Below are 24,933 nucleotides of genomic sequence, written 5' to 3' on the forward strand. Positions count from 1 at the left end.
CTCAAGAAGATGGGCTAAAAAAGATGATACAGTAAACTTTTGTGCCTTTGAAATATTATAGATAAAATAAAATTTCAAATCATAGTCTCCTCTTCCCCCCTTTTCCTCCCCAGAGTATTTTTCAAGGTAGATATTGAGGGCATATGTGTATATGCAGAACTTCAGAGGGATTGTGATTATTCCTTCCCAAAGATAAAAGCTATCACATTGACAAAAGTTTAATTATATATACTCCTACAACTCTATATATTCAAGCTTCCATGCTATATGCCAGCGGTGGCAAACCTATGGCACAGATGCCAGAGATGGCACTCGGAGCCCTCTCTGTGGGCACACATGCCGTTGCCCCAGCCTTGCCTCCCCCCCGCGACCCCCTCCTCTCCAGCAGTCCCCCTGAAGGAGAGTCGCCCTCGAGTGTGGCCCACACGGAGCAGCACAGCCAAACACATGGCAGCCAGGCAGCGTAGACAAGACTGCCCTCACATCCCATCCTGCAGGGTGCCGGCAGAGGGTGTGACCACCATAGCGTTGCTGGGTTGCCTGGGCGATCTGCAGCAGACCCTGGAGGCGGTGAGTGGTCCTGTGGGCAGGCAGGGCGGGGGATGGGGGAGCAGAGCAGGGGTGGAGCAGGGGGATGGAGTGGGGGCGGAGCCAGTTTTGGGGCACTCGGTCTCTAAAAGGTTCGCCATCACTGCTATATGCTCACAGTCCTATCAACAGAATTCCAAGTGCTATTATAGCACTAATGTCCTCTATGAACCTTTCTCCCTTGTCTGAAAAGCATTTACATTATAACTATTCAGAAACCAGACCTCTTGAATACTCCCATAGTACCAAATAAGGGTTATAAGAATGTAGAAAGCTAGATTCAGTTTCTTTGATGACTTTGCACCTAAACAAATGGTTATTTCCTACTATATCTAATCATGCTTTATAATTATCAATTATTTTTAAATCTCCAGCATAAAATTCTTTATTTTTTCACTAACAACTGTGTCAATTCAGGGTTTTTTTTTAACCAAAATGTTGTTTTTGTAGTTGTCATTATTCTGAATTCCATAAGAGGCACATACATTGGTAGTAATGAAACAATGGATCTACTAGTAAATCTGTGTTGAGGTCAGAATGTTTGTCCTTTACTTTAAATATAAATTCTGAGATTGAAAAGCCTGCTCTTTTATTTTTATAATTACAGATGCTATTAATTGAACTTAGGGAATTAGATATGCAGACATTCTATGATATATAGATTTACTTCAAAAAAATTAAGTTGAGTTGCATCTTTATCAATCTTTTCCTTAAGGAAATTTGAAAATTGCAGTTTGGATTCAACATAAAGTAGACGTTTCTAACAATAAATTATGAAACTACAATTCTAGAATTTCTTTGGAAGAAACAGTGATAAAGTATATTAAGAATAAAAGAGTTGTTTTTCAAGACATTAAAAGCAATTTAATATTTGCCTTTAAATTTTTTTATTTAAAAACATTTATATTCCACCACTGAGCTTGGGTTTAAGAGTATTTAAAATGACTTATATTAACTAAACAATTCCTATTTTTTCATAAATTCAGGATCCAATATTCATAAATTAAAATACTAACAAAAGACTTTCAGTAAGACCCTCTATTTCCACAAATAGTAAAACAGACATACATTTGACAATTATTTATTTTATAAACAAAGATGAGCTTCCGTACAAATATACCACGGTAATAAGATTCAATCCTCTTCCAAGGAAGAAATCCATATTCTGATGTAGTATATTGTTTCCAGAAAGTTCACTTGAACAATTAATCACTTACTGATAGGTTCAACGAGAAATGAAATTAATTTAGCAACCACAAACACGCTGAGACTGTTTCCAAGTAGACGGTAAGACTGTTTTATGGTAATGTTTTCAGGAAAATCTAAAACAAAAATTATTATTATTTTTTAAAAAAGAGAAAACTTATTTTTTCAGCCATATGAAATATCTTAATTCCAAAGGTAAAATGGTTATTGCTATTATTTTGACACTGAAATCCTATAAAGGCTTAGTCATAAATAGACAGTTAACTTCAATGACTTATATTCTAAGGCAGTGGTTCTCAACCTTTTTAATGCCGCGACCCCAACCGGTCGTAAGTCGAGGACTAAACCGGTCATAAGTCGAGGACTAAACCAGTCGTAAGTCGAGAACTAAACCGGTCGTAAGTCGAGGACTACCCAACCGGTCGTAAGTTGAGGACTTTCCCTGCCCGGGAGCGCCGCGCATGCGTGGTTCCGCCCCCTGCACCGGCCGAGGCGTAGCTGGCAAGCGGCAGAGACGGAGCAGGCCGACCACCAGCTGGCCCAGCCCAAGGGAGGTAAGGCACACGCCGGAAAAGGGGGAAAAAATGGCGGACAAAAAAATGGCAGACAGCCTTGCTTGGGGACCCCCGTGAAATGGTCGATCGACCCCAAATGGGGTCCCGACCCACAGGTTGAGAACCACTGTTCTAAGGCCAATGAGTACAGAACTGCAGTCCTCTTTGACTTGATAGCAAGATAACTGAACTCAATATAAATTACCTCTGAGTGGACATATGCTGTCTTAGCAGAAAGCCACAAAACCTTGGCTTGGAAACTAAGAAGAGCTAGTCTGCTTAATGCTCAGTGGGAGACCACCTGGATTATAGACTAGATTGGAAAACCAACCAACCAACAAATCCAAACATACTATTACAGAAGAAAGCAAAGACAACCTCCTGTACTGTTGCCAAGAAAACGGCATTGTTGTTTTTATATAGACACCAGGCACTAAGCTTGAGTTGGGAATATCTTGAGCTTTTCAGACAGATACAGAACTTGCAAACATTCTCTATAACTTATAACATTATCAGAAATGTGGAAGAATCCTTCAACTGAAATAATTGCCTGAGGTTTGGTTTTGTTCTTTTTTAAATAATTCCTGGTATTTAACTGCCAACACAAATAGTATCTGAACCATGAAATATGGATTACTCCGACCAAGCATGATTATTTCATGATATTTAATCCACTAAGCATTCAGCGTTATTCTTTGGCATGGTAAAGTGTGGTTCTTTTAAGAACTTTGCTATTTTAGGGAACATCTTGTCTTTCTTGCTTTTCACTACTATTTAGCAAAGATTTTTTCCCCCTCATTTAAAGTGTTTTTCCTCCTGGTTACATTCATGTCCACTGAACTGTGGAGAAATTGGATTCCAGCATGACCTCAGTACTAAATGGTATGCTCTACAAAATCTGTCACTTGGAAAAGGGAAAAATCTGTCTCAAGGCTGTATGTCAACATCTCTCTTCTTTTCTATTCTGACCCAGCCATTATCCAATTTAATGCCTTCCTGATGTATCTGACCATTATCTGTATAATGCTCTGCATGCATGCAGCCAGGCATATTTTAAGTGCACCAGGTTGAAGAAAGCTAAGCTAGCCTTGGGGAAAAAAACATTAGCAGTAGAAGCATTTTCTGAATAATCTGATGTCATCTTTCTGAAAGCTAGTCACAGATGCACAGACATCGTAATTGAACATAACAATGTTATTTCAGCAGCCTTAGAAGACTGATTTTATTAATGAAAATAAGACAATTAGAAGAGTATATAACTTCCTCTCCTCTGTATGCTTCTTTCCCATATAAAAACAACCAAAACATAGAGAGCATGTGGACCACTATGTGCATTTTATAATGTACTACAAATACAGAATTTAAAATCTTTGGTCCCATAGAAGAAATGTATTATATTCAAAATTCATGAGGACAAACAACTTAGAATAAACTCAAGAAGTGTTTTGCCTGCTGAAGAATATATAACCTACCATATGCAGTATACTTGCCTATAGGCCAAAATTTTGATTCCAGAATACTCCCAAAATTGGGTTCAGTTTTCCACAGAGCAGAACTTGGATTTATAAAAAAAAATCATGAGTTTTAAATGATGACATAAAAGTTTACAGTTTTTCACTTTTTCTGTACACATTTCCAGTAGGTAGTAAATTGCAATGCCTAGAAATTGCCAATGATTGTCATATATTGCATCTTTCAAGCTAAAAATTGTTAGTAGCATGGAAGAAACAAACAATTCTGCTACTGCAAGAGAATGTAAGGTATGTGAAAAACAAGTTTGTGAATGAAAGGAAAGAAAAAATATTTCTCTGCTTGGTTACAATTTTGCAGTTCAGCTTATTTGTAGTGGCCTATTTTTCTTGGAATTCTGGTTGCAATTTCACAGGTAGGTTTATATGCAGATTAATTTAGACATGAGTATGTAGTAAGCATTTTCATTTGAGCTTCTGGTGTGTACACATTTCTAAATATTACTTATGTTTGTATTAAAGAAATACTAAACACATACCAAATTTAGGGGGAAATCCATGCAGATTTGCTATTTCTCTTGGAGTAAAATACCGCAGTTGAAGCATTGATAGATTCTTAAGCTTTTCATCTTCAGACAAATCATCAAAAGATTTAAATACGGATTCAAGCTGTAGAAAAGGGTTTGGGAAATCGTTCATGATGTATGACTAAAGTATAACATTCTTATTTTCATCCACTATTTCGTCATCCATCAACATGATTTGCAAGGCTCCATAATCCTAGCAGAGCTCAGCTGAAACACTGTCTAAGTCAGAGATATCTGCAGGACCTGATGCTTTTGACAGATGGAAGCAGCTTCAAGCGACCAACACCACCCATAACATCAAGATGCATGCACACAAGAGACACAGCTTGAGGACCTGTGGCCTGGTGGTCCTTTGCCCATTTCACTTATCTGTGGTCCCCTCTGATCTGGTTCCCTATGACTTTAGCGTATGACAAAAGCAAAGACAAATGACCTGAAAGCCAGCTGCCCAATACAAGCAACAACAAAATAAGACTATCTGCATTTTTCTTAATATGGGAAGGAAGAAGTAAAAATGCCTTTCTTCTTATGCTAAATTACTGATAAATGATGCTGGGAAATGTAATCACATGACATTTGGAGAGGGGCAGGTTGTCCATTTTCGATTTACACTTTATTCATTGTAGATTTGGTTTTCACTGCAATCTTTAACTTATGGCTCTATTTAATTCTATTAATAAATGCAGATTTATTCCTTAAATGCATAGTTGGCTTTTATTTATCATCTTAGTGATTCATGCACATTAATATGCAAGTGCAGTTTTCCTTATCGGTTCTGTTTTCATAGTATTGATTTGAATATTTTTTTTAAAACAACAAAACTACTACATTTGTAGATAGTTTCGTATTGAATCTGTACTATTAACTTTAAAAGATATATTTTACATTGATGATATCATAGGAATAAACATTTCCAGAAAAATCTGATGAGTGGTATAGAAAAAAGTGGATTAAAAATATAATGATGATATTTCAAAATCACTGCCTATACAAATCTGAGAAACTGGAAAAAAACCCTTTGCAAATACGAATTTCTTTGTACAATCAGTTTCTATTAACCAATTTTTCTTTCTCACTCAACATCAGTACTAGTTTTATAGGTATTCCTCACATTATAATATCAATTGGGACCAGAACTGCCATTTCTACACAACAGATGTAAAGCACTATATTGCTAACTGACAGCAATTCCAGCAGGCCCAGCTGCCATTATTAAGTGAGGATTATGTGGGTTATTAGCTGAGGACCTAATTTTAAGCTCAAAGTGAGGATACTGTGTTCCTGCTACAATTAAGATTTTTCAGGCCAAGTTGCTAGCGCAGCTTCTTTAACGGGAATTAACATTCTGCTCAGATCTCACTTCAACGTTGCAATCATGAGTGCAGAGATCATGTGATTATGGGGAAGAATGTGACAAGCCAGAACCTTGAAGCCGAGTCATAAAAGCCCTTTGTTTAGTGCCATCACAAGTTTGAACAGTTGCTAAATGAGTGATTATGATCTGAGGACTATCTATATACATTTTTCACAAATCTGAATGATTTTGAAATATTTTGAACCACCTATAATTATTCCATAGAATATTATATATAATTAAATATATTAATTAAAAGAGCAAATAACATACCTAAGTTTAAGTGCATGTCTTCAGGTAACCTGTATTAGGTTTAATATGATTTTCTTGCTGGTAGCTTTACTTCTATCTTTTTTTTTAATTAACTAAAGAGGAAAAACTGCATCATAAAATTAAACCATGAATATATAAAGGGTTCCACTGTACCTGAATTTCTTCTGCCATCTGTAACACCGAACCAGTTCCTTCTACATAGTGTCCATACCTTCAAATCAATTAAGAGTTATACATTACAACCCTTGTGAGATTTGCACCATTGATGAGTAGAGAGGTTGTGTTTGCAAATGGCTTATAAAAGCATCTAACCGAACACAAATTTAATAAAAGTAGCCAGGGAATGCAAGTTCAACCAGTTTGGTCATAAATAAAATCAAATGCTATACACATATGGCCATTACAGAGGGCTCAAATCCCTTGTCAATATTTTTTTTCTGCATCAACATGGTTTAATATTGATGAAGTGCAAATGGGATATGTGTGCATCATATGCATATTGGATTCATTGTTTTCAACTGCATTCATACAAATTACTCACTGTATAAATCTGCCCACAGCTTTTCCAATTATACATCCCACATTTGTGCTTGCTTTGAAAATAATGTGGAAGAAGTGATTTGTACCTTCCAAGCTACAAATGTATTGAACATTAAAACCACCAAGCTTTCTTTGAAAGAGTGACTCAAAGGTTATTGTGACTCCTAAAGAAGTGGTACATTTTTGTAAGCTGTCGAAGCATGAAAAAAAAATAAAGACTGCTTTAATGAACAGCAGAATCATGATGTGCTCTTGCAAAGCCAAAACACTTCTTGCAAATCATTTTCCAGATGTACACAGTGCTAATGTATACAATGCTGGGCTCAGTGATATTTGAGACAGAAGCACTAAAAATAATGGTATCCCTTTTCTGGAGCCACTGTGGTTTTTTTTGCATAAACACATTTATGCAGCAGTTTCTTGCAGGCTGTTATTTATTGTTAATTACAGGACAAGCAGAACCTGAGAAACAGTTATCAAGCAAACAGAACCAAACATACCCCTATAAAAAATAAAAGCTGGCATGGGAGAGAGAGATGAATTGTAGCTAGAGACAAACACTGATTCCAGTAAAGGAGACATAGAAAGCTAGGCGAGTTTAAATTACTGTTTTATACAATCACAGGCTAAACGAAAGAGAAAGAAAAAAAGGAGTTGGACCTCTAAATAACAGAGCCTGCACCTTTCCCCTGCACTGCACACTTTCTGAGGACAGAAACTGCAGGCAAGGTGTACTTTATATTACAAGATTGACTTGGAATACAAAAATAATATTACTTCAAAAAAAAGAATGGATCCAAAGTCATCCTGTGTATTTGGCATAGTAATGAAAAGTTGCTTGAAGGTCAAGCACTGTTATGAAGCAGATCTCTTTTGCTCAATTGTTTATTAGTTGCAATCCCCTGCAAAGCACTTTTTAAAATTCACTGGCAAATCTCCAAGGCTGAACAATCTTTAAACCACATACAATAATTCAGACCACTAGAAGGTGGCTCCCTCCTACTCCCCATGGATGAATATATGCCAAAGCGAGCAGCAAGACATTGTAATTCAGAAAGGGATTCCCTCTACCATGATGCTATCTGGTCTTCTTCTGGGCGTCTGGAGAACGCGAGTGGAAAGAATCCAATTCTTGTTTCCCACCCTTTCCTGATTCAGTTCCCCACCCTTACTTCATTGTCCTAAACACTATAATGAAATGAAACAACAGATATCTTTGCCAATAGCTACTAGCACAGCTTTCCTTTTATGAGACATAGATGATTTCTTGGAAAGATCATTAAATATGGCAATCTTATCTGTGAATCTTCTTCTGGGTATATTTTTTAAATGATTGGGATAAATTAATATAGGAGAACTATGCTTTGGCTTATTGGCTAAGTTTTAAAAAAAGAAGTTGCGAAGAAAACATTTTTATTCTGAAAACTACACCAAATGAATTAAGAGGTTCATTCAGATGAACTTACCCTTTTGTGAAACATGTAGATCTTCTGCAAGTGGGTTTGACAATATCTAATAGGAGAGCATAACGTAGCAAGGACTTCAGTGGTAAGAAGTACTGACTCAGCTCTTCTCTATCATCTTGGAGAAAACTTTTGAGCATCTGTAAAGACAGATTGTTGTCCCATTGCTGTTTTCTTTCCAATTCTGTCTCTGTTTCAAGTTTATACAGAAACTCCCCCTTTCCATTAGCATCAAGACAAGAACTGAAGTCTTTCCTAAGTCCTTGAGAACCAGCTTCAGCCACAGCTGCAGCATTTTTACATGTCTTTGAATTCTCTGTTTCTTGCCTTGGGAAATCAGTCAAAATCTGTTTGAAGAAAAATGTGCAACAAATTAGAAAGTATTATATTCACAAACATTCAAAGGAAATTTCAAATTTTATTTTAGCAAAGATGACAACATATGCAGATCAGGTTCGTGCATGGAACTAAACTTCATTTGGTTTGGATTTACTGTATTTTGTGCACCAAGCACTGTGGTTGCAAGCCATAACAGATTGCTTAGAGCAATGTGTGAACTTAGCAAACTCTACTTTATTCCATATAACAAATGAAATGCATTTCAGTATCATATATTAAATCAGTCAGTATGTATAAGGTTATTGAGTAAGATCCTTTTCTAAGACTATCAGCTATCAAACATGTTCAAAGAAATTAAATTTTATTTTATAAACCAACTTTTCTCATCCAGTATCTTCCAGGTATATTAGCAAACACCTTTTTAGGCAAGCAGTATATGGATTCTAACAGTGAAGCTGATCATCAGGTAAAGGATGCCTAATGTGATATTGGTTAATCACCTGAATTGGTGAATTATTTACAAATCTTAAATTGGTACCCTTGTTCCCTGACAACATGAACCAGCCTTGAATTTGTCTTAGCTTCTTATTTGTTTTTCAGGTATTTAATTAAATGTTGTTCATATGCACAAATGATGTGCAAATTTCATTCAAAATATTTACATACGATACTCACCAAGTAGTGTAGAAGTCTAATATTTATAGTCTAATAATAAGGCCCAGTAATTATAGAGAAACTTTTTGTCGTCTCCTGTTTGAGCAGGGAGCTGGACTAGAAGACCTCTAAGGTCCCTTTCATCTCTATTCTGATTATTATTATTAGTGTACTGAATGGGTATTCTTCATTCATGTGGTAAAAAGTCCAAAATTGGGTTTGTGGGTAATTTTGAATGATGTTTCAATGTGCCCTTAACAACTAAATTTGGTTGCTCCATTAGAGCAGTTTCAAGTTCTTTTCTGCAAAAAAAAAAAAAAAAAATCCTTCCAAGTGCCTTCTAACAGGAGATTCCTACATGCATTCATATCAAGTTAAACAGCAATTTAATATAACAGAAATGAACAGGAACAAACCGTTGTGAACCTCAAGTTTGCATGCTATTCTCTTTAATCATTTCTTCTAGCAGGGACTTCTGGAAATTGCATTCTAACATAACTGAAAAGCACCATACTTGACTATACTTTTTTGATAGGTTGTATTTGACAGGTACCATATTACAGCATGCTGCATGACACTAGCCATCTTCAAGATGCAATGTTCTTCCATTCCTTTAAACAGCTTAGGATAATTCAACAAAATATGTCTGGAGCATTCTTAAATTTCCATTCACAGATGACTGTAAGTTTGAGATTATTGCAACCAGTAGCTTTTGTGTTTAATGATGAAAAGTAAGTCTCACCTTTCCAGGTGCTAGAAAAGAAAAGGGCTCTGAATGGAGTCTTGCAATCAAAAAGTACCTCAGTCTTGAATTTGGAATCCCAATCTGTAAGTAAAGAACTCAGTAAGTCACAACAGTTTCTGTGATCAGCACAATGGTCGTGTTATCAAAATTTCAGGCCTTACAATAACAAAATGGTAGAGCTGGCTTTAATATCCACTGTGGAAGTCCATCACACTAATCACTATTTCCACACTTGTGAAATATATTTCAGATTAAATTCAGAAAAAAACCCAACACAGGCAATCTTGTGGCCTTAATGCCCTCTTTCCTGCTTGAAAATCCCTAGTTCATTTCTCCACTTGACTGTTAGCAGTGAAGAAAAACATCATTCAGGAACAAGATGGCTGGAGGGGAAGAAATAAATGCTTCCCTCTCCTTCCATGGACTCTGAAGAAGGCTGCATTTTTACCAATCACAACAGAAAAGCAGTAATCTGCATCACAATAAAGGAAGGAGAGAGCAAAACCTCCCTGGTTTTCTTGGGAATATGTGGTGAATAAGTCCTTGCATCTGAAAGGACAGGTTCATGTATATGCATGAAGTTCAAATCTCTTTACAAGACCACTATTTTAAAGGTTCTCTGATTTCCCTTAACTCAATCATCCCTTTCTTTCTCACCACAAATTGGATGAATCCTTTTTCTCCTGGCCCACCCTGCCTCCCCTCCTCCTTTCTATTTCTCTTTCTCTAACACACAAATACTTTTCCCTTCTTCCTCACAAAGCAGAGAAGTATTTTAGTCTGAGACACAACAGCCATTTCATTATATAAACAAAAATGGATTATGTTGTCTTAATCTGTTGACAACAATCTGCCACTCTAGTTGAAATAGGGACAACATCAAATCCTTCCATCATTATATTTCTGAGTCCCAATATCCTGAGTCCTGAGTCCCAATATGATAACCACATATATATAATTTGCAGATCTTATATTTTAGATTTCAACTCTGACCAGTATGGCCAATGAGGAAGAATTCAGAATTTGTCTCTATTGCTTTTCTACTCCAAGAAATGTTTCTGCATCAACATCTCTATGAGAAAAGATGAGAATTCCATTTTGATGACATAATAATGCAGTGAATCCAGGAACAAACTCTGGTAGAAATAATTTGGGGCTGAGAAACAATATGTAAAAATCAGCACCTCTCAAAAGTAAGTGAATCAACAGAAAATTTTTGAACTGAACAATTTTAACAATGACATTACTCACACAAGTTGGGGACAACAGAAATTCTTGATATATAAATCCACACTTTTTTAGTGTTCGTATAAGTTCATCCCTGGCAGTATGAAAATAAAACAAAACCATGAATTCCACTGTTATGAATGAATATCCAATGTTATCTAAATACTATTTTTTTCACTACTGTTATACTGATTGCATTCAGATACTATAATTAATTAATACCTTTACAATAAGAGACAGTCATCTTAGTTAATAAAACAATAATGAACTACAATGACTGACATCCTGACAGCACTAAGCTAAAAAATACCCCCATGAAGTATGAATTCAGCTTAGTTACTTGGGCTGGGCGGTGTACAACCTTCATGAAAATTAGTTGCCCATCCTATTTAACCTGAAATAAAGAACATCTGTATTTCAATACTTGTAGAAAAAAGAGAGCAAGGAACAGATGGAATCTCTGCAGCTTTTCCTGATACTGCTAAGCAGACGTTAATGTTTTAGTTTAAACACAAGATCTCTTGCCTTCTTGAAATAAAAAGCTAGGATGCCCTCAAGTTTTCCAATAGAAATATTAATTCTAATATATAAATATATAATATATAAATATACAGTAGCTACACTATCACTACATCTCATCTAAAACAGTTTAATCTTGCAACTTCAATTATATGAATTAGGATTTTTTATTATTTTTTAAATACAATAAGGTATTATATGTTAATCATCATGTTCCAAGTATTGGCAATATTACACTTTTTCCAATCTGAAAGTACCCATTGTATAATTTTATTAGTTCCTTACTCTTTTGCCAACAAAAAATTGGCATTAATGTTTAATTCCAATATACCTGGCAGAAGATGTTTCAAAACCTTTGACATTTTCTAAAAGTAAGTATTTTGGCAGCCTTGTAAGCCTGCAAAACAATTTGTTTAAACTTTAGTTATAAATATGAACAATTGGAACAAAAAAATCATGCTTAGTTACTTTTTATCTTACCCCCAGATTGCATCTCATTATTTCAGTTAAAAACAGAAAGCCAGCAGTGTGCTGCAGCTGCCAAAAAAGCCAACACAGTGCTGGGCTGCAATAACAGAGGGACAGAATCAAGATCACATGAAGTATTAATACCACTTTACAATGCCTTGGTAAGGCCACACTTGGAATACTGCATCCAGTTTTGGTCACCACGATGTAAAAAAGATGTTGAGACTCTAGAAAGAGTACAGAGAAGAGCAACAAAGATGATCAGGGGACTGGAGGCTAAAACATATGAGGAACGGTTGCTGGAATTGGGTATGTCTAGTTTAATGAAGAGAAGGACGAGGGGGGACATGATAGCAGTGTTCCAATATTTCAGGGGCTGCCACAAAGAAGAGGGAGTCAAGCTATTTTCCAAAGCGCCTAACGGCAGGACAAGAAGCAATGGATGGAAACTAATCAAGGAGAGAAGCAACCTAGAACTAAGGAGAAACTTCCTGACAGTTAGAACAATTAACCAGTGGAACAACCTGCCTCCAGAAGCAGTGAATGCTCCAACACTGGAAGTTTTTAAGAAGAAACTGGACAGCCATTTGTCCGAAATGGTATAGGGTTACCTGCCTGAGCAGGGGGTTGGATTTGATGATCTCCAAGGTCCCTTCCAACTTTATTATTATTATTATTATTATTATTATTATTATTATTATTATTATTATTATTATTATTATTATTATTATTATTATTATTATTATTATTATTATTATTATTATTATTATTATTATCTGGCAACAGGTTAAATAAATCAATCAGAAATGTTTTAACTTTTATCTCACTAGGAAGAAGGCCAATTAAAGAGTCTCAAAATTTAGGACTAAAACTGCTGTTTCACTGAGGCATAGGGTCAAGAAAGATTAAATGCATTTTTAAAATTCCAGATAACTACAATACAATTAATTAGACTGTTTCAAGCACAAAAAACAAACACAAAAAATGTTTATTTTGTCATTTCCTTAATCATATATCTGAGTTTGTGAAAAAGAAATATATAATTAAATAAGCAGCATATGAAGTGTTTTAACATAGTCATTTCATTTGTAGAATAGAGATATGACCATGTTGGATATTTTTAAAATTAAAAAACCTTTTTCAATGAAGTTATTTTCTTCAAAGCATGGAAATATAGTGGAGATTAATAAAACACTCTGAGAGATAGATCACAGTGGGCAAAAGTGACTGTCTGTAAGTCACTCATGAGTCTCTGTGACTTTGGGTCAGACTAGATTCACAGTATGGCAAAGTTTTTGGGTTCAACATGTCAAAAATTCAGAAAAAGACTAACTTGACTCTGCTAGTGTGTCATATACACAAAGAGAGAGAGAAAGAGAGACAGACAGACAGATAGACAGACAAGAGAAACAATTCATAACAAAGTCACTTGGCTAGTGATATGGGTGGCACAATAAACAAACAAACAAACAAATAAATAAATAAAAAATATTTTTCAATTTGTCTGTCTCTCAGGAAAAAAAACCCTATCCAAGGCAGTTTTGGATTGCATAAGGCTTTGGAAAAAGCCTTTGCATAGCCTCGTAGCCTCCAAAAAGAGCTATTCTCATGTGCATTTTGGAAATTCTAAAGGACGTGTGAGGGCAGAGAATTCCAGAGATCATGTGAGAACACACCATATTCTTAAGTCTGGAATCTCCAAAAATCACACAAGACTCTCTGCAGTCCCCAAAAATCACACAAGACCTTCTCCCACTTTTTGGAGGCTGCAGAAGCCACATGAGAATGTGGTGTGCTCTCGCATGGCCTCTGGTCCTTCTGGAAATTGGGCAAGAGTTCATGCTCTCACACAGCCTTTGGAAGCTCTGAAAAACATGCAAGGATGTTTTTGCAACATTTTCAGAGGCTCCTTAGGCCACACAAGAACAACTTCCAGAGTCCAAAGGTTATACAGGAATACACCACATTCTAGTCTGGAATCTAGGCACATCACCCAAAATCACATTGCACATGGTGGACCACATTATCAGAGGTCCACCATTACTGAACTAGAATCTAGGACAATCCAATATCATGTATATATCATGCTGGCTATCAAGCATATTATATATGATGTTATATATCAAGATCTAACTACCAATATACTAATATACTACCAGTAGTATACCAATATACTATACTACCAATATACTATACTACCAATATACTATACTACCAATATACTATACTACCAATATACTATACTACCAATATACTATATTTGATAATTTATTGTAACAATAAACTGAATGTCTATAATGGAAATACAATAGACTATGATAGAAAACAACACTTTCCAATCTGTACCAATATGGCTCATAGATACTAAAAAAGACCAGATAGATAGGAATCATATGCTGCATTGGCAAATCAGGTCAAATTCATATGCCATATGCTATTTTCAAAAAAGAAGAGAGGAAGGGACGATGGCTGCACCTATATAGGCTCGCCACAAAACTGTGGTTCCTAAAACATGATAATTGTTTGTATCATTTCTCATGTTCAATATTTCATCAGAAATACAAATTTTATATTCTTTTTAACATGTTTTCTTAGGCAACTCTGTAACAATAAAAATCTATGATCTGCCTTATCCATAAAATTATACAAATCTACAACTCATTGTGGAAAGTGAAATAGTCTTTAAAATCTAGACATAATGATATCAGGAATCTTATCCAGTAATATTAGAGGAGAACAGTTACTATGAATACTTACTTTGGAAGAATATCTAGAATATAGAGAAAACTTTTGCTCCTAGGGTCAGAAATATCACCTTGTCGACCAATTCTGTGGAGAAAGGTTAAAGAAGAAAAACTAAAAAGGCAGTATGTTTAACTTTGAGCACAAAATGGGAAGAATTTATAATTCTGATTCTAAAAATAGTATTTTCTTACATCAACTATTTGAGCTGAATCAGAATTTGTGTGTCTAGTTGTATATATGCTAAGAATCTTTAGCTCAAACTGTGATGATTGTTAGATGAGAACTGGTTCAGTAGCCTGAGGGCTGCAACACTAATGCTCTTTCATATATCAATACAAAAGGCTCTAGTGAGTGGAAATGAAAACCCATGCAGTGTGGAAATGAAGGCTTTCATGATGTTCCATTAAATGTAAATATGTTACATAAAAACATTTTTACTGCAAAATAGTCATTTTGCTTTGGCCTTTTAGCTGGCAGATTTTTTCATTAACCAGAACACCAATATGTGAGTTTAACATAACTAGAATAAGAAAGCCAATTTCAGCGCAGCTGTTAAGCTACACTAGGAGAAGAGAGACCAGAGGACAGGCACTGAAACAGCTTGGTGCGTTTGGGCCAGCATCTTTGCCTCAGTTTATGTTGAAAAATTGAGAAAATACCTCCAAAGAAAATAATGGCAAACCACTTCCATAATGTTGCCAAGAAACCACACATACCTCGTAAAGGGCTGACAAGGAGGACTCATCAAAATCATATCAAAATATAAGCTGTTGAGTTCTTTCAGTGTTATTCCCTAAAAAAAATAATAATAATTGAAACATTTCCCATTATATGCAGAATACCCTTGCAGAGAAAGAAGGAAATGGGACTATTTCAACATATTTTCTTACCTCCTTCTTATAACAAGCTGCAAGGTAAACTTTAAGAACTTATATTTGAGTCATTATCTTTCCCCTTATTTCTTGGCCTTTTGTACTTACATAAACTGCTTTAGTGACTTTTTTTGCTCATTATTCTTATTTTACCTATCATGTTGCCTATTCTTTTATTATAATATTTTATGATTTAATATTTTCAGTTTAGTGGTATAAAAATATGAATGATTGATTAATCATTCAAAAGATGAACCAAGGAAAAGAGGGGCAAAGAAACATATATGAGTCTGAACCTTGTTTCAATAGGCAGGCTTGCTCCTGAATCACTATAGTTGCCAAAATGCATTGATATGGCCTTTTTCAATAAATCCTTATCTGTAGTTTTTGAATGTCTTAACAGCTTGCCTGAATGAATCATTCCTGCCTGTGGAGTGAACCTTTTAGATGTGTTGCATTATCAACTCCTACAATATGCTTTGGCTTGCTTAATCAGGCTTTCTGGAGTGAACCTAAAGTGGCTAGGGTCATGCAACATGCTAGGCTATAATTCATAATTAGTTTTTATTCAGTACATTAAGCCAAATTTGGAGGTTCCACGAATTTGTCCCCATGAAGTAAAACAAATGATGTGCTACTTATTTTTAGTTATGAAACTTTAAACTATACAAGGCAGGCATTCTCAAATGCTGTAGTTTCAAAACTGAAAAAACCCAAAACAAACTCATTGACTTTGGAAGTATGATCAGGTTTACAGAAAAAATATGACCCTCCCACCCCTACTAAATTGCTCCTGATGCCCCAGGGAGTTGCAACCCAGAGTGTGAGAACCTGTGTTAAGCCATCAACAAGCAAATCATATTTTAGCACAGCCTGCTCTGTGAAACCAGACATTTGTTTTAACTGGGACAGTAGTGTGAGTTTTCTTCACCCTCATTTACAAAGCCAGAGAAATAAAATAAGATTTTTTTGGGGAAAAGAAATTACTTTCTTATTTAGCATAGTAGCAGACAGTGAGGTTTAACCAAAATGTAAACAGATAAATGTATAAGGATTCCAAACAATTGCTTCACTTACCTCAATTGTTTTTGGCCATAGTGGTGTGGTAGAAAAATTGTGTGCATAAACTTCATTGGCCACTGTATTCACATCAACAGCTGCCACGACTTCTGCAGGTATTCCACTTGCTACAATTCAAGGAGGGACAAACAGAATAAAAGGCATCAGATGTAGAGCAGTGATTTAAACAAACAAGTTTATTTCTCAGGTGCAACTGGGTAATTTATATCTCAGCAAAGCTATTCTAGAAAAGGAAACAGTCACACCTTATTTATTTTGCAACTACTGAAAACTTTAACCAATCTCTTTTCATTCTCCATCAACTGCCCAAGCACTTGAGCATCAAGGTTTTCAAGGTCATGAAAGCAATTGCAGGTTGAAGTTTAATTTCTACTGACAGCCCTTATTCTTTTGAAACCACTGGGTTTCCATGGAATTTGTTTCTGTTTATCAACTGGTTCCAAACTCATCATCCTGCTTCAATTCCAGAATGCTTCTTTGGGCCTTTGTGTTTTAGCCTTAATTTTAAAGCAGTATAATGGATGATCAAGAGGGAAAGAGAGAAACACATTCACATTTCCCTTTATTTTTCAATACAATTCCTTTAGACCGCCTTCTGCCACAGATTCCCTCCCATAGACCGGTACGCTCCCACAGAGCGGGCCTCCTCAGGGTGCCGTCGGCCAAGCAATGTAGGCTGGCGACCCCCAGGGGGAGGGCCTACTCTGTGGGTGCCCCCACCCTCTGGAATGAACTACCCCCCGAGATCCGGATGATTCCGGATCTCCTTACTTTCCGCCGCGCNAAGTATTTAATTCGAAACACAGCTTGTAATATTTGGTTTTAATTCGGCTTTTATCGGGGTTTATTTTCTGTATTTTTGTATTTTGTAATTTTTTGTATTTTGTGTTTACTATTTGTTTTTAATATGCTGTGAACCGCCCTGAGTCCTATGGGAGAAGGGCGGTATACAAATTAAAATAATAAATAAATAAATAAAATAAATAAATAGAATATAAAATGACAATTTTCTTCACTTAGAGCAGACGTGTCAAACTGGTGGCCCGTGGGTCGGATGCGTCCCGTGCAGGCCACACCCAGCCCTGCTCCACAAATGCAAAAAAAATGTCACAATACATCACGGTATGTCACATGACACAATCGAGTTTGACACCCGTGACTTAGAGTCAGGCCTGCATGCCTGTGGACAAACTATTACTCCTTTTTTTCAGTTATGTCTGATTCTTGAAGACTACTTGGATATGTCCTTTGATCATTCTTGGCAAACGTTTTCAGAAGTGGTTTGCCATTCCTCCTTCCAAGGACTGAGAGAAAGTGATTGACCTAAGGACATTCAAATTTCCAGCCACTACACCAAACTAATTCTCGTTAGATATATACCTGCTTATTTGTTACATACAGTCCTTTTGTTTTGTTATCAGCTTTTCAGATGCCAGCCCAACAGCTTAGCTAGCCACATGTAGTGTATTCCCCCTGTGCACGAATTGGAAGAAGTGGTCAGAAAGAAGATCAAGACAAGGGCTACTGATCAAGTGACAAAAGGGATACCTTGGTGTCATTTGGCTGAGGAGTTCTTGTCACGGTTCAGAGGATCATGGTCAGATAGTCTCCCTGTCAGCAGCCCAGGAAGTGAATTTTATTTATTTATTTATTTATTAAATTTATATACCGCCCTATCTCCCTTACGGGACTCAGGGCGGTGAACAGGCGATACTAAAAACCACAATAATAAATAAATATGTCAGACAAGAAGCCATCCCTTTGAATCTGAGCCCACAGAAGATGGGTGGTCCAGAGGAAACTTCAGATTTCCCTCGAGCCTTGGACCCAAAGGAAGTTAAATGTGACTGTCCTTCAGCCTTGCAGTCTCCTACGGGGGGGGGGGACTTGCTGTTGTTTTGGGGATTAAGCACCTGCTTTAGCAACATTCTCCTTTCCAATGCTAGTCATTTGTGCCTCTAATAGCAATAAGACACCTATTCCTAAGCAGAATGTAACCCAGTATCAGATGCAAGTTGCAGGGTGGCCCAAAGGATCATCAGAATTGATGCAAGGTATGACATAGATGAAGGCCTACCAGCCCTTCAGCATAGTGGATGATACCATATTTCAGCCTATCCTATGCCTGCATCATCAGCAGGTACCATCAAGAGAGGGAGGAAGCATAGCAAACAGCATCCCCTTCATCGATGCCCCTTTAGATATTTGATTAGTTTCCATCCGTTGCTTCTTGTCCTGTTTTCAGGTGCTTTGGAGAATAGCTTGATTCCCTCTTCTTTGTGGCAACCCCTGAGATATTGGAACACCCTGCTATCATGTCCCCCCTCATCCTTCTCTTCGTTAAATTAGACATACCCAATTCCAGCAACCCTTCTTTGTATGTTTTAGCTTCCAGTCCCCTAATCATCTTTGTTGCTCTTCTCTGTATTCTTTCTAGAGTCTCAACATCTTTTTTACATCGTGGTGACCAAAACTGGATGCAGTATTCAAGCGTGGCCTCATCAAGGTGTTATAAAGTGGTATTAATACTTCATGTGATCTTGATTCTAACCGTGTTAGCCTAAAATGTGTTTGCTTTTTTGGCAGCTGCAGCACACTACTGGCTCATATTTAAGTGATTGCCCATTAGGACTTCAAGATCCCTCTCACAGTTACTACTATTGAGCAAGGTACCATCTATACTGTATCTGGGCATTTGGTTTTTCTTGCCTAAATGTAGAATCTTACTTTTTTCACCATTGCATTTCATTTTGTTAGATAGTGCCCAATGTTCAAGATCCTTCTGTATCTTAAGCATATCTTCTGGAGTATTGGCCATTCCTGCCAGATTGGTGTCATCTGCAAATTTTATGAGTTCCCATCTATCACCTCGTCCAAATCATTGATGAAGATGTTGAAGAGCACTGGGCCCAGGACCAAGCCCTGGGGCACCCTACTACACACTTCCCTCCATGTAAACGCAGTTCCATTGAGGACCACAGGCTGAGTACGGCTGGTCAGCCAGTTACAAATCCATCTGGTGGTGATGCTGTCTAACCCACATTTTTCTATCTTATTAAGTAGTAGGTTGTGGTCTATTTAACAAATGCCTTACTGAAGTCCAAGTAAATTATATCCACAGCATTCATCTGGTCCACTAATTTTGTCACCTTGTGAAAAAATGCAATACAATTTGACTGGCATGATCTGTTTTTGACAAACCCATGTTTGCTTTTGGTTATAACCCAGTTAATTATTTTATCATATAATATTCTGTTATTTGCAATTTATAACCTTTTGATGAATTGAGCTAAAGTCCAATGTGTGTGTGTGTGTGTGTAATGAGTGAGAGGGGGGAGGGAGGGGGAGAGGGAGAAAGAGAGAGAGAAGGAACTAATCTATATTAATGGTATTGATCTGTCCAGAGTAATTTAATCTTTATATTTTAATAATATATCTGCATATTTCTTTAGTGCAGCTTGTATTCTATTAAATATATGGAAAGTGGTTTAAAGTAATTAGTTTAAAATCTTTGTATCAACCCATACTTTTTAACAGACTTTTTTCTCAGAATAAAAATATAAATATTTGAGTTCTTTTTTTTTTATACAACCACACCAAACACAAAAGATGAAAAATTAGTGATTAGAGATTACATAATTTCTCAACATGCAAATTAATGGACCCAGTTCAATCTATAAATTTTATCAAAATAAGTATAAAGAAAATGCCAGTACGCTTTTGGTGTATTAAACATTGCAGCAATCACTTAGTTTTGTAACAAATAGGGCTACATTATCAACGCTTAATAGCAAAAGGGCATTCAGATACCATCATGGATCTTTTTAAAATAGGTGAAAATTTTAAAAGAATTGTAGGCCTGAGAGTTTTGCGAGCTACCAGGCTGGGAAGTCTAGAGTAGAGCAGAGCAGAGCAGAGCAGAGCAGAGTAAAAATATCAAGGTGGGGTTTTTCTTCCTGAGAGTTTTGCAGACTAAACTCTCAGGAAAGAGAGTTTGCCAATCCTTTTGGCTATAGGATTTCCTCCCATTCTAAAGCTGCCATCCCAACAGATGTCACATCATGAAATAAAGCTATGCAAGTAACCATCCTTACACACAGGACTGGAGTTTCTAATTGCTGTTCTTGTTACTTTCGTGGGATAAGGAAGAGAACGTTTCCTCTTCTATGCTGTCTCCACAATTCCTGGGCAGATGCCTCATTGCCTCTAACCATGAGCATCTCTACCCTACCTTCATTCTTATTGCTCCCTCTATACTCACTGTAAACATAGGTCCCTCACCACTTCTCATAAGGGGGACTACCCTTATTTCCAAGCTTTTTAAAAAGAACTTTCCCCCAGGTCAGCTGAGGACAGCAGCAAGCTGTCCAAGAGATAAAGCAGGGATCCCACTGAAATGTGACGGTGATTGTTGATTTATTCACTCCAATTATTTGACATCCTGTTTGCATTCTTCAGATTCCTTTTTGAAGCCTAAAAGAAAATTTTAGCTGTCAAGTGACACTCTCTACCAGCCAAAACAAGGGATGGCCAGGGAGACCAGAACATCTTTTCTTAGTCTCAGTAATTTTAAGAGGAATAGCTTTCAACTTCCAGAATTCCCCAGACAGCAAGCTTTAGCCAGATGAGAGGAGTGGTCCTGCAGTGAGCCACTTTGGAGTCCTTTAGGATGTTCAGTTTGCTCAGGCTGTTCCTCCATGTAAATCAGAGGGCAATAGCAACCCACTTCTAAATTCTATCAAGAAAACTGCAGGGACCTGTTCAGGCAGTTGCCAGAAATCAATACTTGAAAAGACAGAAACTCAAAAGGTCAGAAATGTGCAGACAAAGCAAACAATAATCTTTTCAGATAATAAAATCGATGCGTGAATGACTAATTATTTAAACGTCCATGGCTCTTTGACTTAAGCATAAGATACATTTCCGCAATGCCCTGGTTCTTAACAGTCACTGCAGGTGTCCTTCCCCACCAAGAAGCCAAGTCATGAAGAGCATGCTTAGGACGCCAAACCCGAATACCTGTGCAAATCTGGATCGGAGGATAAACCTACCCTTCAACGCATAGTGCATCCCTCCAACCCCACTATATAACTCCAAAACTCGCAGCCGCGGCTCCATGATCCTCACTTTCAGCAGAAGCAACTCTGAACTGCATCCGGTCGGCCGCGCGCTATAAGCTATCTTTTGTTCCGCTGCTTTTTCGTTCCTATTTGGTCTCTCTAGGAGACCTTTATCTCGCCCGGCGTGAGCGACTGAGTTGGTGACTTGAGTTGAAAAGTTGGCAGACGCATTTGTTTACATCCTTTAGGATTCGTTGCCTCCCTAACTCCGTCCTTCATTTGTATAATAAAGCACAACCAGTCGGGGAAGCTCTCCGTTCGGACCACTTAGGATCCAACGCCTGAAAAACTGAAAAAGAGCCTTCTTAGTTAAGAATTTTCAAGTGTGGTTTTTTTTTTGAAAGAATATCTTATTATGGAAAAGTGCGTTTGCCTTTAGGAAACTAAACAGAAGCAGGTCCTTTATGATTTAGCAGTAGTATTTAGTGTGCCAAGAAAAAATGGATGAGCAATGGACAAGCACAACTGAAAAGGGGATAAAGAGCAGCCTGCTCCAAGCATTAACTGGAGTGCATGTAAATTGCCTACAGCCCCTTTCTGAAAGAAAGCAGAAAAGAAACTGCCCTGTTTTCAGTGTCATTAATAGCAAGTGAAAGTTTTTCTTTTTTCAAAAGGAAATACATTTCCAACATTTATATTTATTAAAGAAAGGAATCTTTTTAGTAAATAATTATGGGTGGCTCACAATCTGGATCAATAAACAACAATTTAAATAAAATTACTATATATAATAAATGACCAAACCAAACTGCAAGCATATTAGGTCACTAATGATGCCGATATTGAAACAAGAAACAAAAAAAAACCTTGCTTATGTGAAGAAATTATCAAAGTTGACATGAAATGGGCAAAAGGGATATCTTGGGAATATAAGAATTAAATGAACCAGAATGGGACATGTTTCACTCAAATGATTCCATAATACAGGGCAAAAACACATATATAATGAATGAAATTGAAGTGATACTCAAAAAAGATATAATGTACAATGTATGCTCAATTATAACAAATAAATGACAGATTCATAATTAGTATTACAAATTTAAGTTATATAGTACTCTAGTTATAGTTGATTGGAATGCAAAAGTTAAAAAAACTGGAGAAATCTGGAACCACAGATTGATTTGGATTGAATAAAATAATGCCAGCCATAGGCTGAATTTTCTGAAGATAATGCTTCATTACCAACAACTGTTTCATAATCATAGATTCTGTCCTTCTGGATACATTGAACCAATCTGGACACATTGAATCAAACTGATTACATTATGAGAAATAGAAGATGGAGAAATACAACCCAGTCAATCTGGAAGCTTGCAGTAGTTCCAACAGTACAAGTGTATCCTTGATTTATGAACATTTGTTCAGCAACCATTTGAAGTTAGAGATTTTTGATCAGTCCCTGAAGTTACAGTCATTGCAGTACTCCTGTAGTCACATCAAAATCTGAGGGCTTGGCAGGTCGCTCACATATAAACCACAGGATTGTTGCAACCCTTCACCCTGCCATGGCACCTACATCTTGTTGGCAGCAGGAACAAGAAAACAGCAAAGGTGATAGAGGGAAATGCAGCAGGGACTTAGGCATGTAGGGTGGCTGGTACTGGGTTGGAGTGTGTGGAGCTTCCTGGGGTTGGTTCCATCTTTTTCCCATGCTACAAGGGCAGCTGGGGCTTCCTGGGGTGACTGTAGCTTTGCACCATTCAATGGCTAAGAGGCTTCTTGTTGGCTTCTTGTGGTATGCCAAGAAGCCTCTGAATCACAGCATGGCAAATAACTCCAGAGCAATATGGTTTGGGGAACTGCTTGCCATACTGCAAGACAGAGTACAGGGTGGTCAAAAAGGCAGAGATGGAGAGGAAATAAATGGAGGAGATAAGAAATGGTAGTTCCTTACCTTACCAAGGCCTGGGGCAGGCAAGGATGAAGCCCTGAAGTGGCTTGGATTGGGGTGGGCCCTCGGATAAAGACTGATGGGATCTGGGGAGTGCCAGGATTGCTATTGCTAAACAATATAATCACATGATGTCACGCTTTACAACTGCATCATTTAGCAGTGATAATTCTGGTCCCAATTGTGGCCATAATTCAAGGACTACCTGTGGAACAGATCATAACTTACTGGTATCAGATATGAGTTAAATTAAGAAAACTAAAAAACACAGAGAAACATAGTGAATACATATTGTGCTCATCTCTGTTTAATTTATACAGTAAATATCAACAGCAGGATGGAGTGGGATGATAGTTAAGGTTGACATATTAACAATTTGAAATGTGTGGATGACACCTCTTCATTACTCAAAATTAAAGAAGACTTAGAAGAGTTCAAACGCTGATAAAGAAGGATAGTAGAATGGAGAAGTAAACATTAGATTAAATATATGGAGGAAGACAATAGCAAACTTCAACAAAATCATGGAGGATAAGACATTTCAATGACAACAAAGATTAAAATAGTAAGCCATTGGATTTTCAAATACTGATATATCATTATGAAAGCTTGAAATTGAGAATGAGCAAGAGATACAGTCGAAGTATGAATCTGGACATTGGACTAACCAAAAATCAAGCAATCAGTCCGGGACCAAATAATGAGAGTTGCTTTCTTAAGGCAATTAGCAAGCAGAAACTCACATATTTTGGACATATGATATAAGCATTTGATGGACTGGAAAATTGATTATGGTTAGCATGATTGAAGCTAGAAAAAGAAAGGAAAGACAAGGATAAGATGAATGGCAAGATTGTCCTTAGTAGTTACAAAATATTAGTAGACACTAATCAGATTGGTAAATTGATAAATACGGGGTTCAAGAGCTGAACCCAACTTTTTTTTTATATATAAAAAGTTTTTTATTTATAATACAATTAAAACAAAAATGGACATACGTGGCATTCCAGAGTAAATATTCCTAACAATTTGTATCTCGTGATACAAAAACTTAATAATCATCCTTAACCTCTACATAAACCTCATTCTTCTACACAATACAATTATATATACAATTATATGTACAATTATATGTATGTTTCAATCCTATCGTTAGCTTAAGATCCGAGCGGTTCTCCTTGATTCATACCAGCGATAAAATTTGTCCCAGATTTCGAAATATTCCAGTTCTGTCTT

At 36.8% G+C, this 24,933-nt stretch overlaps 1 protein-coding gene across 1 annotated transcript; it reads right to left on the reverse strand.

The window, feature by feature from the left end:
- Positions 1-1,574: 1,574 nt before the first annotated feature.
- On the reverse strand, positions 1,575-21,813 carry TRDMT1 (tRNA aspartic acid methyltransferase 1). The gene is made up of 11 exons (XM_015811216.1): positions 21,735-21,813; positions 16,681-16,790; positions 15,448-15,524; positions 14,744-14,815; positions 11,850-11,915; positions 11,024-11,093; positions 9,770-9,853; positions 8,038-8,381; positions 6,185-6,242; positions 4,357-4,486; positions 1,575-1,910 (listed from the first exon to the last, which is right to left on the reverse strand). The coding sequence occupies exons 1-11, from the start codon at positions 21,799-21,801 to the stop codon at positions 1,798-1,800; spliced, it is 1,191 nt and encodes a 396-aa protein (XP_015666702.1). The 5' UTR covers positions 21,802-21,813; the 3' UTR covers positions 1,575-1,797.
- Positions 21,814-24,933: the final 3,120 nt, after the last annotated feature.

Source organism: Protobothrops mucrosquamatus, unplaced genomic scaffold (assembly GCF_001527695.2).
Source record: "Protobothrops mucrosquamatus isolate PMUCROS unplaced genomic scaffold, P.Mucros_1.0 scaffold33, whole genome shotgun sequence".
NCBI lineage: Eukaryota > Metazoa > Chordata > Lepidosauria > Squamata > Viperidae > Protobothrops > Protobothrops mucrosquamatus.

Coding starts and splice junctions, on each gene's coding strand:
- TRDMT1 (XM_015811216.1), bottom strand. CDS start 21,801: ATGGAGCCGCGGCTGCGAGTTTTGGAGTTATATAGTGGGGTTGGAGGG. Junction 11,916..14,743: donor ATTCTAGATATTCTTCCAAA/GTAAGTATTCAT, acceptor ATTGTTTTGCAG/GCTTACAAGGCTGCCAAAAT. Junction 1,911..4,356: donor TGGATTTCCCCCTAAATTTG/GTATGTGTTTAG, acceptor TTTTTGTTTTAG/ATTTTCCTGAAAACATTACC.